Source organism: Hipposideros armiger, unplaced genomic scaffold (assembly GCF_001890085.2).
Source record: "Hipposideros armiger isolate ML-2016 unplaced genomic scaffold, ASM189008v1 scaffold_8, whole genome shotgun sequence".
In the NCBI taxonomy this organism is placed as follows: Eukaryota; Metazoa; Chordata; class Mammalia; order Chiroptera; family Hipposideridae; genus Hipposideros; species Hipposideros armiger.
In genome coordinates this window covers 9161951-9181042 of record NW_017731358.1, presented here as the reverse complement: position 1 = coordinate 9181042, position 19092 = coordinate 9161951, and the positions used below count along the sequence as shown (strand labels likewise).

Here is a 19092-nt window from a genome sequence, read left to right as displayed (position 1 = left end):
ACATCTCAAAGAATCTAAACAAGTTTCATAACATTTGGAAGGGTAGAAAGCAGGGCAACTCCAGGAATCTCAGCAAGAGTTTGGGACTGTCTCTAGAGTGCTGCTGTCTTCATTTCAAGAGACTGCCAGGCTCTGTGTCTCAGCTCAGTATTCCCAAGAGAAAAAAAAATTAATAGGCTCCTTTGGGTCAGCTCTGAAGAGGATGGTTCCCCACCCTTCACCCCTACACTGACTAGGAACAAGAACACATAAAATACATTAAAACCTATCTTTCCATGCATCTAAACATGCTGTCCTTAAGCTTACTGCATCCAGAGGTAAGGTGTAAATGAGGCAGAGGGGTATAATTACAATTACCTGTTTAATATTAAATACTTTTTGAGCATCTGCTATGCACAAACAGTAGGTGATAAGAAAATGTTTACAACAAGCTCCCTAGCGTGAATGAGCTCTGTAGTTGAGATAACAATATGAGAGGCATCATAGGTGGAAGGTGATTAAAATGACTTGAGGCCAATTATTTATAAAGCCAATAATTCATAAAGACAGTGGATTTGGAGTTTAGAAGAAGAATTTCCATCTGGTCCAGATGGGAAACTTAATGAAGGTAAAAATTGTGTTACACTTTGAGGGATGGGTAAATTAAGTGGTCCATGGTAGTTCTCAAAATTTATTCTACCTGTGGAATGGAACCAGTTTTTTAATAATAAACAGTTACATACAATAAACTGAAATATATGTTACAAGGGCAGTACCTGGTGAACCTGGCAGGAAAAGGGAACCTTTTGACCCCTGGGAGAAAATTCATGATGGGGAAGATTCTATTGAGTTCTATGAGCTGATCTCAGCAACAAGGGCTGAGAGTAGGAGAATGATGGTTCGAAGCATGGTGTGACTGCTGAAATCCTTCCCTGATTTGTTTACTCTGGTGGCAAATGCACATCCTGGGGAGGAGAGAGCTGTACCTGAAACACAGTGGTCCAAGTAAACCTCATAACATCTTTTGGCTGACCATTGCTCTGAGACCCTTCAAAAAGCAGACCACAGAGGAGGGAGGGTATTTCCCTAATGGTAAAAGAAGGTAAAGATCCACGGGCTTGCAAAAGCAGGTGTGGGGGAGGGTGACAGGTGAGTCTGTGGAGCCAAGATGGAATAGACTGACAGTGAGTAGTGGCCAAGGGTCTGGGGACTTCCTGAGGTACTAGATGGCAAAGGGAACCTTACAAATGAAGCTCCAGTTACCTAAAGGAGAAGGCAGCTATGGAATTAGTATAACTTGCCTGTTAATATGACCTTTGTAGCTACCAGGTAGTGAGTCCTGGGGATATTTGAGTTGTGTATAAATTACTTCATTAGTATCTGCCCAACACCCCACCCTACATTTTCAAGTCCTCCCTCATCCCAGAGTGATCCTGGGATAATCTCAAGCATTTAGCTTTTTCTACGTGTGGACTCCACAGACTCCACAGCCATTTTCTTCAGCTTTCAGGTCTTGGGCCTTTATTCAGGTGCCTACCTGTGCCTATATGGGATAAGTGGCAAGTTGGAGCCAGAGCCAAGAGTCAGAGTATCTCAATTCTTCCACAACCTTCGTGCCAGACACTGTGCTAGGTCCTGGACAAACACGGTCTCTGATATCAAAGCTAGGCCACTGAGACATCAGCAAATAGGAAGTTGTGATGCAATGTGGTGAGTTAGTTAATGATGGGAGCTAAATTTAATCCTATCACCCAGACACCAGAAATCTTCCTAGCACTGCCACTAACTCAGCTAAGTCACTAAGTCAGTCACTTCTCTTGCCTTATCTATAAAATTCCAGCTATCAACTTCAGAATTCTACTTACTATATTCTACTAAAAAGTTTTGAATTACTTTTAGAGATATAGGAACTAGCAAATACAAGAGACTATGTTTGGTTGCTAGCAAAGATTTAATGAAATTACACAAACCAGTTTGAGTATTTTAAATTCGTGCGTTTTAATAAAAACTATACCTCAAAGCCTACGTTAGCAGGGATTGCACTGACGTGAAATTACTGCTGGACTATCAGACACTTGCTAGAAATACCAAAAGCTGTCCTGCCTTTTGAGAAACAGTAGGTAAAGTCCACCTTGTGAAGAACTGTCCAAAGCTGATTCTTCAAAATAGTGTTCTGGAGGGCCAGCCGAGTGGCGCGATGGTTAAGAACTGGCTTGGGACGCCAGAGGGCCCTGGTTCGGATCCTACATATGAGGGCCAGTGACACTGCCCTCCACAGCTAAGATGCTGAACAACAGCTCAACCTGGAGCTGGGCTGCCGTGAGTCGCCGGCGACGGCGTAGGCTGCAGCCCCTGTGGCAGTGGGTTGCCATGGGCTACCGTGTGTAGCCAGCAGCCAGCGTGAGCGGCCAGCAGCCGCAGTGAGCGGCCGTCCAGAAGCCGGCGACTGATCTGCCTCGCCCGGGAAGAGCGCAATGATGGTGCCAACTTGGGCCAGTGAAGCAACGTCCTCCACAACTAGACTGAAGAACAAAACGACAGCAACTTGTCTGTTCCCCTTCCCCCAATTCACCAGCGCTGTTCCCATCCCCCAATTCCCCAATAAAAATCTTTAAAAAAAAATAGTGTTCTGGAAACCCCAGGGTATCTGGCACCAAGATCTATCCTTAACGCCTCGGCTCTTGCTGGAAGCTGGAACTGAACAAGTATGAATGGACCCCGGCCAGCCCAGGAGGCTCCTCCTGCGGTTATACGGTGGGTTGGGCATGTATTTGCACAAATTTCCTCCTTCTCCGTATTCCACTGGTATTTGAATACTGCATTTTCTTGTTCATCTATGTGAGGTTTCTGGTGTTTTAAATACACTAAACTACTTCAGCCTGTGACCATATTGGGGCCGCCTGGAACCTACCCCAAGACCCGATTTGTGTGGCCCAGGAGGCGGGGCCAGACGGAGCCGAGTTTGGCTGCTCGCTGTTAACTCACTTCCGGACCGCTGTCGTGCGTCCCGCCTCCAACCGGAAGTGCCTTGAACTCAAGGTCCGCTGTTTGCCCCGCCTCTTTTGTCTTTGCTCTGGTTGGGGTGGGACTTCCTGTCTCGTGTATCCAAGGACCTTCAAAGTGAGGCCGGGTACTGAAGGCAGAGGTACTAGACCTGTGGCCACGGGTTAGTTCGGACTTGGTGCACCATCAGTCACCTGCCTGCTCATTGCAGTTATCCTTACTGTCCTCCTACGGCGTCTCGGGGAGGCCTTGGTGCCCTGAGAACCCAAACGTGTGTCTGCAGGTTCCGAGAGGGCCATGGAGGTGCGGCCGCCGGCGCCACGGCGCTTCCTCTGCAGGGCGCTGGGTCTTTTCCCTCGGGTCTTCGCTGCCGAAGTTGTGGCCGCCGATTCGAAGGTCCTTGTGAAGGACCAGAAGCTGCCTTCTTACGTCCCAGAACCCCAGAACCTTGAATCCGGATGGGACCGCCTACGGGAGCTGTTTGTCAAAGAGTAAAAATGCCTAGGGTCTGTGGGGAGGGGCTGCGAAGGAAGTGTCCTGCACCCTGGGTCATCCTGGGGTGAAGGACCCCAGGGAGGCGTGGCTTATTTTTAAATGGGGTTTGGGGTTCTAATATTTGTACCCCAAGCTTGCATCCTGACAGTGGCATTTGGTAGTTCTCTTGATGACAGGACGGCTTTCAAATGGTAAGGGTGAGACTCAAAAGTCAGAGCTTTTAGGGATATTTAGGGAATATAGATTTAGTGTAATACCTTGATTTTAGACAGAAGAATTGGACCGAGCTAATTGTCAGAATTGACCCTGGAACCCACATCTGCAGGATCCCACTCTAGTATTCTTTTTCGTATTTCTCTTGATCCCAAACTTTGATAATTCATGACTGCTCCCCTCCCCTCCAAAAAATCGAAGTTGGAGAGATGACAGAGAGAGTTGTAAAATTTTTATTCTGCCAAACAAGGAATATATAAAAAATAGCACCTTTTGTCTCATTTTATAAAAGAAAAGATATTAGCTGGATTAACAAATAAGGATATTTCAGAATAAAGGATAATTTTCGAATTGAACTAACTTTAATGAAAAACTCAGGATATTTCATTCATTGATTCATTTCATCTATTCGTTAATTACTGATGAAAAGTTTGTTTTGCCCTTTCATGAAGTACTTTACCATACATTACATTGTGTTATCAAGTGGTGAAATTAACTTTGAAGCTTTATTATGTTGCTGAAATAGTTGGGGCAAGGAAGTTGGCAGAATTGTATTTAATTACTTTATTTAGATTTCATCTTTATTTTTAAAATAATGTGTTAGATTTCTCATTTGCTCTTCTAATATTTAACTGAGATACTTGTGAAAGAGCCTATGCAACATATAACAGAAGAGAGTTACCTTGATCAGCTTTATAAACCACAGAATGTTGGAGCTGAAAGAAATTTGAAAGATATTTTCGTGTAACTTTCATTCTTCCCTCCATTATGGGTGAGGTCAAGGTTCATAGAGATTGTGATCTGGCTGCAGGTAACTTAGCAGTAGGTGACAGAACCAGAATCACAACCCCATTGTTATTTAGAGTGGAGGACTTCCTGAACACTGTGCCTTGTTTCTTCGCCATCATTCATTAGCTGTTTGGACCAACCATTTAATTTCTTAGAGTTCCTATTCCCATATGATTAAAATGGAGATAAAAATCACTTATGTCATAGAATTTTTCAGATGAAAAGGAGACCAAGCATATATATTTCCTGTTTGTTAAATCTTAAACTGTTTTTACATTTTTTCTTTCCCAAGTTCTGCCATAGACCTGTTTTTCTGTAAATGTTGTTTTTGATCTTATTGACTATAAAAGATAAAATATAAAGTTCAAGTTAATAGTTTTTCCTGTTGAAATAAGTATAAGAGTTACAGTTTTCTAAGAGATTTTATTGAGATTTCTTTTTGGTAGAGGCAGAAACTATAAAGACTCACAGGTTGTTGATTTCAGAAATGTGGTTATTGGCAATTAGAGCTAGATAAACACTTGTACAATCTGTGAAGAAGGCAAGTCAATAATGTAAATAATTAACATTTAGTAATTTACTTACCTAGTAGGGTCATTATTTTTTATTTTTAAATTTTTAAAAAGATTTTATTGGGGAAGGGGAACAGCGTTGGAGAATTGGGGAAGGGGAACAGCCAAGTTGTCCTTCAGTCTTGGTTGTGGAGGGCGCAGCTAGCTCAGCTTCAAGTCCAGTCACCATCCGGCTGCCCTTCGGCAGCTCACGGCTGCTCAGCTGAAGGTGCCGTGTTCAATCTTAGTTGCGGGTGGACGTAGCCCACCATCCCATGTGGGAGGCAACCTTGTTAGGAGCACATGCTGTCACCAGCTGAGCCAACCTGCCACCTGTTGGCAGCTCAGTGGCAGCTCAACTCAAGTGCAGCTCACTGGCCCATGTGGGAATCGAACCAGTGACCCTGTTGCTCAAAGCTTGTGCTCTTAACCAACTGAGACACTTGGACTGCCCCAGGGTCATTATTTATAGTAACTTAATACTTACAAATGTAGCTATTTCTTAGAACAACTTCTGGAGAACATCTTGGAAGCTAGCTATATTAGTGGTTGTAGTTTCTTATGCTTTTGAGATTAATTGAATTAAACAGTAGTTTTTCCATGTTATTTAGGTTACTCTGTACTGCCCAGTGCATCATGAGAGTTCTCATTCAACACTTTTTATATAGTACAGGCCCATCTGAGCATGATTAAAATTATTAAATTAAAAAAATTTTAATTTTAAATTATTAAATTATTTAAATTATTAAATTATTAAAAATTTTAAATTATTAAAAAATTAAGTTATAAAAGATAGGGTTTTGATTTTTTTTTTTACATCTAAGATTTCATTCTTGCATACATTGCCCTAAAATCCCATAAGTGTGTGTAATTTCCAAAAGTTAGCTTAAAATTCAAAAAGGGATATATTGATCTCTATACCCAACTCACAAATTCTTCCTGTTTCCAGGGATACAGTGGAGTTATGGTCATCAAATAAAAGCGCCTTCAAGAAAAGCTTTTTTATTGGGGTATAATATGCATCTAGAAAAATGTACATAAGTATACTGATCAGTGGATTTCCATAAACTAAATATAACTGTGTAACCAACACCAAGAGACAATTACCAGCATCCCTGAAGCTTCCCTCTGCCCCTTCCAGTCACTGCCTTCCCAAGAGTAATCAAACATTAGACTAATTTCTAACAGCATAGATTAGTTTGGGCTGAAATTCGAGTTACTTGTAATATAACTGCACGATTTAATTCATTAGAGGACTTAATTGGTTTCCCTCCATAGTGAAAAATGTAGTCATGTTAGCATTTGGGATCATTCTGAGCATACTGTCTTTTGGAGAACAATATACATATACTAATCCCAAACAATATTGTCTTTTTCATGTTTTAGTGAACAGCAGAGAACTTCAGAGGAACTGGAGAATATTTATAGGGCATTTATTTCAGCAGGCATCATTGGCTGGGCATATGGGGGAATACCAGCTTTTATTCATGCTAAGCAGCGCTACATTGAGCAGAGCCAAGCAGAAATTTATCATAACCGCTTTGATGCTGTGGTACGTATTGGTGTTCTAAGTGCTTGAGGGCACACCAAGTTAGCAATTCACTTCACACATAATCACTCAGTGAGGTGGTGGGTTGGGAGGGTTTAGGATGTAGAGTAAAGAAACCAAGTCTATACTTAGTAACAATGAAAGTACTAATGCTAAGGTGTATGTATATGCATGGCTTGTGAGACCACTTATCTTCAGTAGGGATCACCACTATAGCTCTTTTCTGAAAAATATTTCAAATCTGCTAAATCATCAAGGTTCCACTGTGGCATATTTATCCCATTCACAAAGCCTCCATGGAGCATACTAGCTCATACTAAAACAATAATTACCGTATTTGCCAGCGTGTAAGACGACTGGGCGTATAAGACGACCCCCTAACATTTCCACTCAAAATACAGAGTTTGTTATATACTCGCCGTATAAGACTACCCCCTCTTCCGCACACCTTCCACACGCCAAATAAAAGGTAAAACAATATCAGATTTGATTTGGCCCACTGAAGTGCAAACAAGCCTATTGTATTTCGTGTCACCACATAACCGTTTTGGCGATGTTGAGCCACCATGTCTGCTACATGTTTTTCGAGTTCTGGCCAGTGTGGGGTGCCTCTTCTTAATGCACACTTACCCCTTGGCATACTCTTTAATGCTTTCTCATTTGATTTCCAGTCCCGAACCATCTTTTCTGTTACTCCATATTGTCTTGCAGCAGCACAATTCTAACAGGCACCATGATAGCGCAAAATCGCGAATCTTCAATGCATATGTAAAGAAATATACTGTAACTCGAATTTACCACACTCGCAAAATCGCACACAGCCAACCATACACCCAGTATGGTATCGCGATTCGCGATTTTGCGCTATCATACTGGGTGTATGGTCGGCTGTGTGCGATTTTGCGAGTGTGGTAAAATCGCATAACAGCAAAATCGCATAACAGCCGAGCATACACCCAGCAGCGCTGCTGATGCCTGAACGGTATGTGGAATGAAGTGGGCGGGCATCGGGAGGCCACTATGGCACGGGGCAAGCACTATGGGCAGTCTATCTGAAGTGTACCTGGCATATAAGACGACCCCCCACTTGGAGGCATATTTTTCAGGGCCAAAAAATCGTCTTATACGCCGGCAAATACGGTAACATTCATAACTACAGTTTAGAGTACTAACTCATTTGTTATATCTTAGATCTGTTCATCAGTACTGTTGTATTAGTGAGGGAAGTTACAGCTCAGAGTTTCTGTTTTTTATTTAAAAATTATGTCAGACTTAAAAAAGTGGCAAAAGTAGTACAAAGAATTCTATATACCTTTCACCCAGATTCTCCAAATGTTAACATTTTACCACATTTGCTTTATCATTCTTTCTCTGTATAATGCATAGTTTTATTTTTTTGTGAACTGCTTGAGAGTTACAGACATGATACATACTAAAGCGTGTATTTCCTAAAAACAAGGACATTCTCATATAACCACACTGTAATTATACAAATCAGGAAATTAACAGTACTGCAATCTACAGACCTTATGTAAATTGTTCTAGTCCCACCAGTATAATCTGTGGTAAAAATAAATAAATTAAAAACATTTTTTTTCTGGTCCAGGATCTAATACAGGATCAGATGACACATTTGACTGTCATGCCCCTCTAGTCTCCTTTAACTGGAACAGTTTGTCTGTCTTTCTTTGACTTTCTTGACCTTGACGTTTTTGAACACTGGGCCATTTATTTATCTTTTTTTTATTTTTTATTTTTTTAATTAGGGAATTGGGGAAGGGGAACAGATAAGTTGCTGTCCTTTTGTTCTTCAGTCTAGTTGTGGAGGACGTTGCTTCACTGGCCCATGTTGGTATTATCATTGCTCTCTTCCCGGTGAGGCAGTCGTTTGCCAACCATTAGACGGCCACCCACAGTGGCTCATGGCAGCTCACACCAGCTGCTGGCCACTCACGCTGGCTGCTGGCCAGTCACAGTAGCTCAGGCAGCTCAGTGCAGCAGGGGCTTCCACCTACGCCTTCGCCAGCAACTCATGGCAGCCCCGCTCCAGGTTGAGCTGTTGTTCACCATCTTAGCTGTAGAGGGCACATCGTCACTGGCCCTCATGTGGGATCTGAACCGGGACCCTGGTTCTCAGAGCTGGCGTCCCAAGTCAACTCTTAACCAATGCGCCACTTGGCTGGCCCTATTTTGTAGAATATCCCTCAATTTGGATTTGTTTGATGTATTTTTATGATTAGATTTTGGTTATGCGTTTTAGCAGGGATGCCCTAGAATTGGTGTTGGCTCCTTCTTAGTACATTATATCAGAAGCCTGTGATACCCTTTTGTCCCTTTACTGGTAATGTTTACTTTAGTCACATGGATAAGAATGTCTCTGCAAGGTTTATCCACTGTAAATACACTATATTTCCACCTGTGTTATCATATGGTTATTTATTAGATACTTTGAGACTATGCAAATATCCTATTTTTCATCAAATTTCTACCGTCTAGTTTTAGCATTCAACTGTGATTCTTGCCTGAAGCAGTTATTACTCTGGTGGTTGCCACATGGCCATTTTTCTAATTCTATCATTCCTTCTACACTTATTGGTTAGTATTCTGCTATAAGGAAGAGCTTTCACTTCCCATTTATTTATTTATTTGTTTATCTATTTATAAGTAATTTATTTGGTATGGACTCTGGATTCTTATTTTATTCTGTAGGTTTATAATCCATTATTATCACCATTAATTTTGATACTCAAATTGGCTTAGATATGGACAGTTGGAGCCCCTTCAAAGGCGCCTGTGTCCGTTTGATATGCTCCAATCATTCTTTCAGCACCTTTACTTTTTGGCACAGCAAGGTGTTCCTGGATCATCTTTTACTTTTCATGTTGGAATGAGCCATTTCACCAAGGAGCTCTAGTTTCTTTTAGTGGAAAATGATATTTAAAAACCAAGATCTGGTGCTATGTATGCTCATTGCTGCTGGGTATCATGGCCTCTAGACCCTAGGCAGACAGTTAGGAAATGTGTGTGTGTGCGTGTGTGTGAGACTTACATTCATATACACATTCCTACACACATCTGTACCTATTTCTATATGTATCTTTTGGGTCGTCGGGAAAGTCATGACATATTTTTCTATGTTTTTCAATGCAAAAATGGGTCATGACTTTCTCGACCACCCAATACCTATGTATTAAAAGCCGTGAGTTCATACTGATACTTTCAGGGTTTTGACTTGCCCAATACCATATTGTAGTTAAGGACCCAGTTAGGGATTCTTTCAGAGTCTTTGAAAATCTAGACTTTACCCTAACGATATTATACCAGACCTGCTTTCATGGTGGCCTAGTGAAAGTGGGCTGTGGAGGCAGACAACCTGCCTTCCAATTCCTTATTGGCTGAATGATCTTGGTTGGAAACTTCCTCTCTATGCTTTGTTTAAAACTAAACCTACCTGAAGAAAATGTTGTAAAGATTAAATGAGGTAATATGTTAACACAACTTTTACATACAAGGTGGTCAGTCAAGATTAGGGTTTTTTTTTCCCTCTGCTCCTTTCCTGTACATCCTAGGAAAGTAACAGAGGAAGAAACATCCTTACCCTTTAATTTACCATTTACTCAGTTATTCTTTATTTAATGCTTTTCTTTTCCCCAAGATTTCTTGGGGAAAAAAAGCATGCCTAATACTGATTTTATGTCTGTCATAGTTTTGCCATATAGATTCTCAGTTGATACTTATTGATTTATTACTTGTTTAACAATGGCAATTCTTAGTTCCTTTTCCATCTCCTTGGTAGAATAGAATGCACATGGGACTTTTGTGTAAGCTTCAATACTTAAGGAATAGTATTTCTAGAGACTTTCTGTTGTTTTTATCTGTTTAGGTGTCCCTGCCTAATCCATAGCTGACAACCACAGTTTTAGAATAAGGGAAGGATTAAGCTGCCTTTGAACCTCACAGCCTTTTCATTAACTTTAGCAATCTGCACATCGTGCTGCCATGCGAGGCTTCATCCGGTATGGCTGGCGCTGGAGCTGGAGAACTGCTGTGTTTGTGACTATATTCAAGTAAGTTATCTCTCAATGGTGACAGAGGGTCTTGGTATTCTTTTATGAGCACATCTTTTGAGCAAGTGGGATTATGAAAACTGAACTCCCACACGAAAGTGATTCATAATACCTTTTTCTCAAGAACTGTTACCTATCTGTAAAAGATCGATCCAGTTGAAGTTTTACATTCATGAATGGAGGTCTAACAACTAGTGTCAAAATTGATACAAGGTTTCTAAGTAAAAGAAATTCTGTAAAAGTCTTGTTTATGTTTCTATTTTTTAAGTGAATATTTATTCCAGAAATGTGATTGTTTTTTGGTTCATTTATCAGCAGAACAAGGTCCACCTAGAAACCCATAGGCATATTAGCAATCTGAAACACATTGAAGGGCCCTAAACTAGGACCAGGGATTGACAAAGTAGGGTTTTCTAAATTAACATATCTCTTTAGTGAAAGTTACAGTCAAGAAGATAAATGGGATATGCTTTAAATTTTATGTTTTCCTCCTCCTCCCTTCTTCCCAGCACAGTGAACACGGGTCTAAATGTGTACCGAAATAAAAATGCCCTAAGCCATTTTGTCATTGCAGGAGGTAAGACATTTTTGTTCTTTTTTACATTTTTCAATCTCAAATAAGGTTTAGAAAATATGTAAGAACTTATAAGTCATAGTTACTGACATCTTTGGTTGGCTTCTCATCACATCTTATTCAACATTCATGCAAAATGTATGGAGAGCATTGTACTTAGGCCTTGGTATACTTGGTGAACAAAACAGAAAAGGTCTTAGAATTCATGGAGTTTTATAATGTAATGTGGATGGGTAAAAACAGGTTGCTATGAAGGGCTGGCCGAGTGGCTCAATTGGTTAAGAGCTCGCTCAAGAGTTTGAGCTCTGAGCAACAGCGGTTCGAGTCTAGCCCGAGCTGAGCAGCCGCTGAGCTGCCAACAGGTAGCAGGATGGCTCAGCTAAAAAAAAAAAAAAAAAAAAGGTTGCTATGGTTGAAAGAACCAAATAGATGTGGCACCTGGATTTAATGTGGACAGAGTGATCAGAGAATGCCTTTCTGACCAAGCAACATTTAAGCTGATACATGAAGAATGGAAGAGAGCAAGCCTTGCAAAGACGAGTATCCTAGGAAGAGGAAACGTCCAGGGTGAAGACTCTAAAGCAAAAACATTTCTCAAAAGCAGGATACTATGGAATGTAGTGAATGAGGGAGAGTGGCTTGATATTTGATAGGTGAGGTGAAATAGAAAGGGGCCAGATTTTTCATGCTAAGAGTTTAGATTTTATTTTAAAACCCTATGCCTCTGGTAGATATTTAAAGTGAACATAAAAAAAAGTATAGCCATCCCTCAGTATCCATGGGGGGTTGGTCAGGACACCACCCTCTTTAAGCCCCCCACCCTCCTCGGATACCAAAATCCACAAATGCTCAATTCCCTTATATAAAATGATGCAGTGTTTGTATATAGGTCTACAGCAAGGTGTGCCTACACATACATCACTTCATTCGCATGGATTCAGCATGGTGCTCAGTGCATGGCAAATTCAACTTTTGCTTCTGGGAACTTTCTGGGATTTTTCCCCCCAAATATTTTCGATCCACAGTTGGTTGAATCCACAGATTCGGAACCTGTGGATATGGAGGGCTTGCTGTATTAAAGTATTATTTTCAGAAATGTAGTTGAAGTGCTATATACACTCAAACACTCATTAATTCATACAGTCTCACACACACAAACACATACTGCAAATAACATTTTTAAACTTTTTATTTGGAAATAATTTCAAGGTTAAAGAAAGTTGCAAAAATAAAAGTGATACAAGGAACACCATTTAATACAGAGATTCAGCTATTAACATTTTTTTTTTTAAAGATTTTTTTTTTTAAGAATTAGGGAGTTGTTGTCCTTCAGTCTTAGTTGTAGAGGGAGCAGCTAGTTCAGCTCCAAGTCCAGTCACCATCCAGCCACCCATCAGCAGCTCGCGGCCGCTCAGCTCAAGGTGCTGTGTTCAATCTTAGTTGCGGGTGGCCATAGCCCACCATCCCATGTGGGAGTTGAACTGGCAACTTTGTTGCTAAGAGTGCACGCTCTAATCACTGAGCAATCCTGCCATCTGTTGGCAGCTCAGTGGCAGCTCAGCTTGGGTACAGCTGACTGTCCCATGTGGGAATCGAACTAGTTACTCTGTTGCTCAGAGCTCGCGCTCTTAACCAACTGAGCCACTCAGCTGTCCCTCAGCTATTAACATTGTAGCCCATTTGCTCCATCACTTGTGCTCTATTTGGGGTGCATTCTATATATGTGTACACAAGTACAGACAAACATATATAAACATAATTTGAACTTATCATTTTAACAAAAACATTTTAAATCTAAAACTAGAAATAGGGGCCGGCCGAGTGGCTCAGTTGGTTAAGAGCGCAAGCTCTGAGCAACAGGGTCGCCAGTTCGATTCCCACATGGGCCAGTGAGCTGTGCCCGAGCTGGCGACTGGACTTGGAGCTGAGCTAGCTGTGCCCTCCACAACTAAGATTGAAGGACAACAAGTTGGCTGTTCCACTTCCACAATTGCCAACACTGTTCCCCTTCCCCAATTCCCCAAGAAAATTTTAAAAATAAATAAATAAAAAAAATAAAACTAGAAATATATATTTAATAGCATTGGAGCATCTAGAACTTACTCTTTTGAAACTTGGGAACATTTTTACATGGGTATTCTGTAGGTTCAAGTGCCTATACCCAAACCGAAGTCTTCCTCCCTCTGGTTCCATACTTGCTCCTGCTGTTATATTCTCTGTTGTTTACTCTGTTAAATTCCAAAACTAGAAATCGAATAATGATGTGGTTCTTCCCTTTATTTCCCTCTGTCCAAACTTCTAGTCCTGTCGATTGTATTCCTGAAATATTGGGTTGTCGGAAAAGTCATAACATATTTTGTCTGTTTTTCAAAGGTCATTTATTTATATAAAAAACAAAGATCAATGATATATTGCCCGTTTTGTTCGATAACTTTTTGCCATCTTTCAGTGAGCTTCATAATTCCTCATTCATAGAAGGACCTGTATTTATTTGTGAAAAACTGGACAAGGTGCTGATTTACAGCCTCATCTGAATTGAACGTTATACCACGCAAGGAGTTTTGAGAGAGCGAAACAAGTGGAAGTCTGATGGCACAAGGTCAGGCAAGTATGGTCAGGCACATCCCATCTAAGCTCCAGTAATTTTTGACGGGTGATCAAACTTGTGTGTGGTCTCACGTTGTCGTGATGGAACACAACTCCTTTACAATTAACAAGCTCTGGACATTTCTGGATGATGAATTCATTCAATATGTCCAGTTATCGACAGTACACATTCAAATTGATTGCTTCCTTGTAGGATCTAGAAAAACACGACACCTATAAAATCCCACCACACTGAGAGCATAACCTTCCTCTGATGAATGTCTGCTTTTGATGTCATTTGTGGCGAATCATCACATCGGCACCAAGACCATTTGCACACCACATTGTTGTAAACAATCCACTTCTCATCACCAGTTATCAGTCACTTCAAAAAAGGATCGTTTTCCTTAGGTTTAATGAGCATATTGCAGATGTTGATACGCACCATCAAATGAACTTCTTTGAGTTCATGCGGAACCCAAATATCGAGCTTGCTTACGTATCCTAGCTTCTTCAGGTGGTTGTGAATGCTTGCATGATGGATGTTCAATGTTTCTGCAATCTCTCGTGTCATGTAACGTGGGTTTGACTCGATCGATTCCTTTATTTTGTCGTCATCAACCTCAGTGGGCCTCCCTGACCGAGGAGTGTTGTTGAGATCAAAATCACCAGCACGGAATTTCATGAACCATTGTTGGCACTGACGTTCTTGTAGAGCATTGTCACCGTAAACTTTATGCAGCTTTTCACAAGCTGGATGCATGTTCTTCCTTTATGGAAGTAAGACAGTAAAATATGCCAAAAATGCACAGTTTGGTCTTCCATCTTCAACTTGTAAAATCTCCAAAACTCAACCAAGTCACTCAATTTTTTTTTAGAATGAAGCTAGAACTGTCAGCTGTCAAATGACATAGCAATAACATAGATGCGAATGACTCTGGAACTTCCAAAAATGAACTAGTGCCTTCTGTTGCAAACATGCATCATGACTTTTCCGACGACCCAATATATATGGGCTCTCTCACCTCTTTGTTCCCACTGCTACTATCAGGTCTTCCCTGTTTCTAATATTGGTTCTATCCATCCCTACTGTGGTCTTAGTTACTTTTTTGAGATATGAATATGATTATAATACTTTTCTTTCTGAGATACTCTGTAGTTTCCTATCGCTCTAATGTCGTTTCTTGATCTGGCCCCATGCACCCTTGCTCCAGCCTCTTGAATCTACTTTGATTTTCCAAACCCAGGATATCTCTTGCTTTACATGTATTGGTCCCTCTTCTTGAACCCATCTTCCCACCCCACAACTAATTTTGTTCACCTCCTACTTAACCTATCTTTCAAGGTCCACCTCATCTGTCAGCTTCACCTTCCCTAGAGAATACTCCCTAGCTCCAATTTTCTATCTGTAGTTCTGCTCAGGTGTCTTTACCCTGTGTTCCATAATACACTGGAAACAATTTTATTAAAGCACTCTGTTGTAGCTGTTTACTTGTTTTGAATCCCTACTAGATGACTTACTTGAATTCAGAGAAAGTGTTTGCCTTTTATATCATAATCATTTGACATATAGTAGAGTAGAATAAATGTCTCTTGATTAAATATAAATATTAGTAAAATAATAATAGAAAAATATACCTGATACAATATATATTTTTATTTCAAACCAGCAGCAATCAACATTGAACTTAATGATATAACACTAAAGTTGCAGCTCTGAAGTCAAAATTAGATCAAGGATGTCTCCCCTTACCATTACTATTAGGCATTGGTCTAGACATTCATAAAAGTATATTTGATATCTAGAATGTTTGAATAAGGAGCTTGGCAAATCCTATTCCCCAAAAACAACAATAAAACTGGACAGAATCATGAAAAACAACCATTTAAAGATGCTTTAAGTTGACCAAGGTCACACAACAAATTGAGAAGCATTTATTCAAGAATTTTTACTGAATCACAGTAAGAACAATGGGAGTCAGTAGTGTTTCAGCCCGGGGCTACTCCCACCTCCTCACACCCAGCTCCATGATGTAGAAGTTCCACAAGGACAGGGCAGGCTGGGAGGACCAACAGTGCCTGAGGTGGCTGACCTTCCATGCGTATAGATATTGCTGAAAACAATTACAAACAGTCAGGGAAGGACAATATCAACACAGCTAACCTGAGGTTTTGATACTGTTTGGGGCAAGCAATAGACTGACAGACGAGGCAGAATTTTAACAGGGATATCCAGAGACCAAGACAGCCAAGAGGACTTGAATAAGATGTTACTAACTCCTAGAACTCTGGAAAGTTGTGTACATGTGTAACTATCCATGCACACTCAGGAGAGTCTGATGAGGGCCCTAGCAAGCTACTTACCTTTGGTTAATTGTGAAACCTTGTGAATACAGAAAGTAAAAGCCAGAAAATATAAATTGCTTAAACTTTGAATGCATTCTTCAAGCCACAGACAGATCTGTTGATAAAAGGTGGAAGCCTTACTAGCTTAAGATGTTTAAGCATAACCTCTGACAAATCATTGGCTGATGCTAAGCTGGTGTGATTTCTAGGAAGCCAGACATAAAAATAAATCTGAGTAGAGACATCAGTGGCTGCACTCTATAGAAAAAAATACTCTATAGAATTGGTCCAGATAAGTCATTACATAAACAAAGAATCATAGTCATGCGCTGGGTAGGGGGATGTTTCAAATCCAGAGTTGCTATAATTTATTACCTAAAATGTCCAATTTTCAACAACAACAACAAAGTCACAAGACATGCAAGAACAGGATTAAAAAACACAATCATTGGGAATGTGTCCGACAGGGCCCATGTGTTAGACATAGCAGACAAAAGACTTCAAGCCATTTTTAAAGAATTAAAGTATGATGACAATGACTCATCAAATAGAGAATATCAATAAAGATAGGAATTATAAAAAAGAGGAAAATGAAAACTCGTTGATAAATACAGTAATGGAAATTATAAATTCATTGGAGAAGAGGAATTGAACATCAGATTTGAGATAGCATAAGAGAATCAGTGAACTTGAAGATAGATCAATATGGATTGTGTCTTGTGAAGGGCAGCATTTAAAAAATGAAGAGAAATGGACAGAACCTAAGAGATCTATGGGACACCATCAAGAATGCCAACATATGTGTGATGGGAGTACCAGACGGAGAGGAAAGAAGGGCAGAAAAAGTATTTTAAGAGATTATGGCCACAAACTTCCCAAATTTGATGAAAACCATTTGTTCACATACTCAAGAAGCTCAACAAACTCCAAGAAGAATAAACATGAAGAGATTCACACCTAGACACATAATAGTTACACTGTTGAAGGATAAAGAGAAAATCTTGAAAGCAGCAAGAAAAAAAAAAAAACTCATAAGGAATATCCAGTAAGATTAACAGCTGACTTCCCATGAGAATGGTGGAAGCCAGAGGCAGCAGATTGACAAAATGCTGAAATGAATAAGCTTCAATCAAGAACTCAATATCTAGCAAACCATCCTACAAAATTGAAGGCAAAAATAAAGACATTGTTAGATAAACAAAGAGAATTTGTTGATAGCAGATCTGCCTTACAAATATACTAATGGAAGTTCTTCAGGCTGAAAGGAAGTGATACCAGATGGTAACTGGGATCTACATGAAGAATTAAAGAGCATTGATAAAGATAATTATATAAGTAATTATTAAAGGTAGCATAAATATAGCATAAACATATTTTCTTAACTCATCTAAAAAATGTAAAATAATAAAATTGAAGTGTTGGTTATATGACATTTAAAGCTGTAGATGACATTAATAACACACAATAGAAGGAAGAAATGGAGATATATTGGAACAAGGAAACAGTAACTTGATTCCATAGGAAGAAATGAAAAGCCTAGAAATTGTAAATATGTAGGTTAATATATATAAAAGACTTTGTAAATCTATTGTTTCGCCTTTCTTTTCTTAACTGTTTTCCCCTTAACTTAAAAAAACACATATAGTTGTGTAAAATAATAATAACATTGTATTGTTGTTTTTAAACATATACATAACAAATGAAAATAATAGCACAAAGATGGGAGGAGACTGGAGCTATATTGAAACAATGTTTCTACATTTTACTGGAATTAAATTAGTACTGATCTGAAGTAGACTGTGATAAATTAAGATGCATAGTGTAATTCCTAAAGCAAGTAATAAGGAAGTAACTTTTAAAAGAAAGGGTCAAAAAGGAATTAAATAAAACATATAGAAAGCAAATAGCAATGGCAGACCTAAATCCAACAATATCAATAATAACATTAAATGTGAATGGATTAAACATCTCCATCAATAACCAAAGATTGTCCAACTATATTTTAAAACATTTAGCTATATGCTATCTACAAGAGAACTTTAGGTTCAAAGAAATGAAGTTGAAAGTAAAATCATGGAAAAAGGTATACAATGCAAACAGAAAAAGAGCTTGAGTGACTATACTAATATCAGACAAAATATACTTTAAGACAATGTTGGAGACAAAGGAGGACATTTTATAATGTTAAAAGGGCCAACCAATCAAGAAGATAACATTTAAAGTAGATTGGGGGAGGGTAGTTATCACTTTGTGAGGGGTGTAAAACAATGTATTAACATTGTTTTGTACACCTGAAACAAATTTTAAAAAATAGTGACGTGCTCACAAAAGTAATAATTTTGTAAAAAAAAGAAAACCCTCCCCCCCCACAAAAATGCATTTAACAACAGCTCCAAAATACATGAAACAAACACTGAATTGAGAGGAGAAATAGACAACTCAGTGATAGAAGTTGAAGACTTTAGTACTCCACTTTTAATAATGGATAGAACAGTAGAAAATCAACAAAGATATAGAAGACTTGAACAACAATATCAACCTGTGTGACCTGACTAACATCTCTAGAACACTCCACCCAACAACAGCAGAATACACCTTCTTTTCAAGTGCACATGGGACATTCTCCAGGATAGATCATATGCAAGGTCATAAAACAAGTCTTGATAAATTTTAAAGGATTGAAATCATTCAAAGTATGTTCTCTGACATCAGTGGAACTAGACAACAAAAAAAATTGGGAAGTCCATAAATACTTGGCAGTTAAATAACACATTTATAAATAGCCCATAAACCAAAAAGGAACAAGGTAAATTAGAAATATTGTGTTCAATGAAAATGAAATTATATCATCAAAATTTATTAGATGTAGCCAAGTTTGTACTGAGAGGGACATTTATAGCAATAAATACCTATATTTTAAAAGAAGAAAGAGGGCCGGCC

General features: G+C 39.4%; 1 protein-coding gene across 3 annotated transcripts in view; it reads left to right on the top strand.

Annotated features, from left to right (window-relative positions):
* The first annotated feature begins 3051 nt into the window (after nt 1-3051).
* The window catches only part of TIMMDC1 (translocase of inner mitochondrial membrane domain containing 1), a 35033-nt gene continuing 18992 nt past the window's right edge, over nt 3052-19092 (top strand). The window contains exons 1-5 of one of the 3 annotated variants that reach the window (XM_019650348.1): nt 3052-3145; nt 3266-3473; nt 6417-6582; nt 10558-10646; nt 11156-11223. In XM_019650348.1, the coding sequence (XP_019505893.1) occupies nt 3280-3473; nt 6417-6582; nt 10558-10646; nt 11156-11223 (517 nt within the window). In that variant the 5' untranslated portion in view covers nt 3052-3145; nt 3266-3279. Of the gene's footprint in view, nt 3146-3265; nt 3474-3508; nt 3669-6416; nt 6583-10557; nt 10647-11155; nt 11224-19092 lie in introns of those variants that run through there. The other 2 variants (XM_019650355.1, XM_019650361.1) reach the window with 2 other exon arrangements.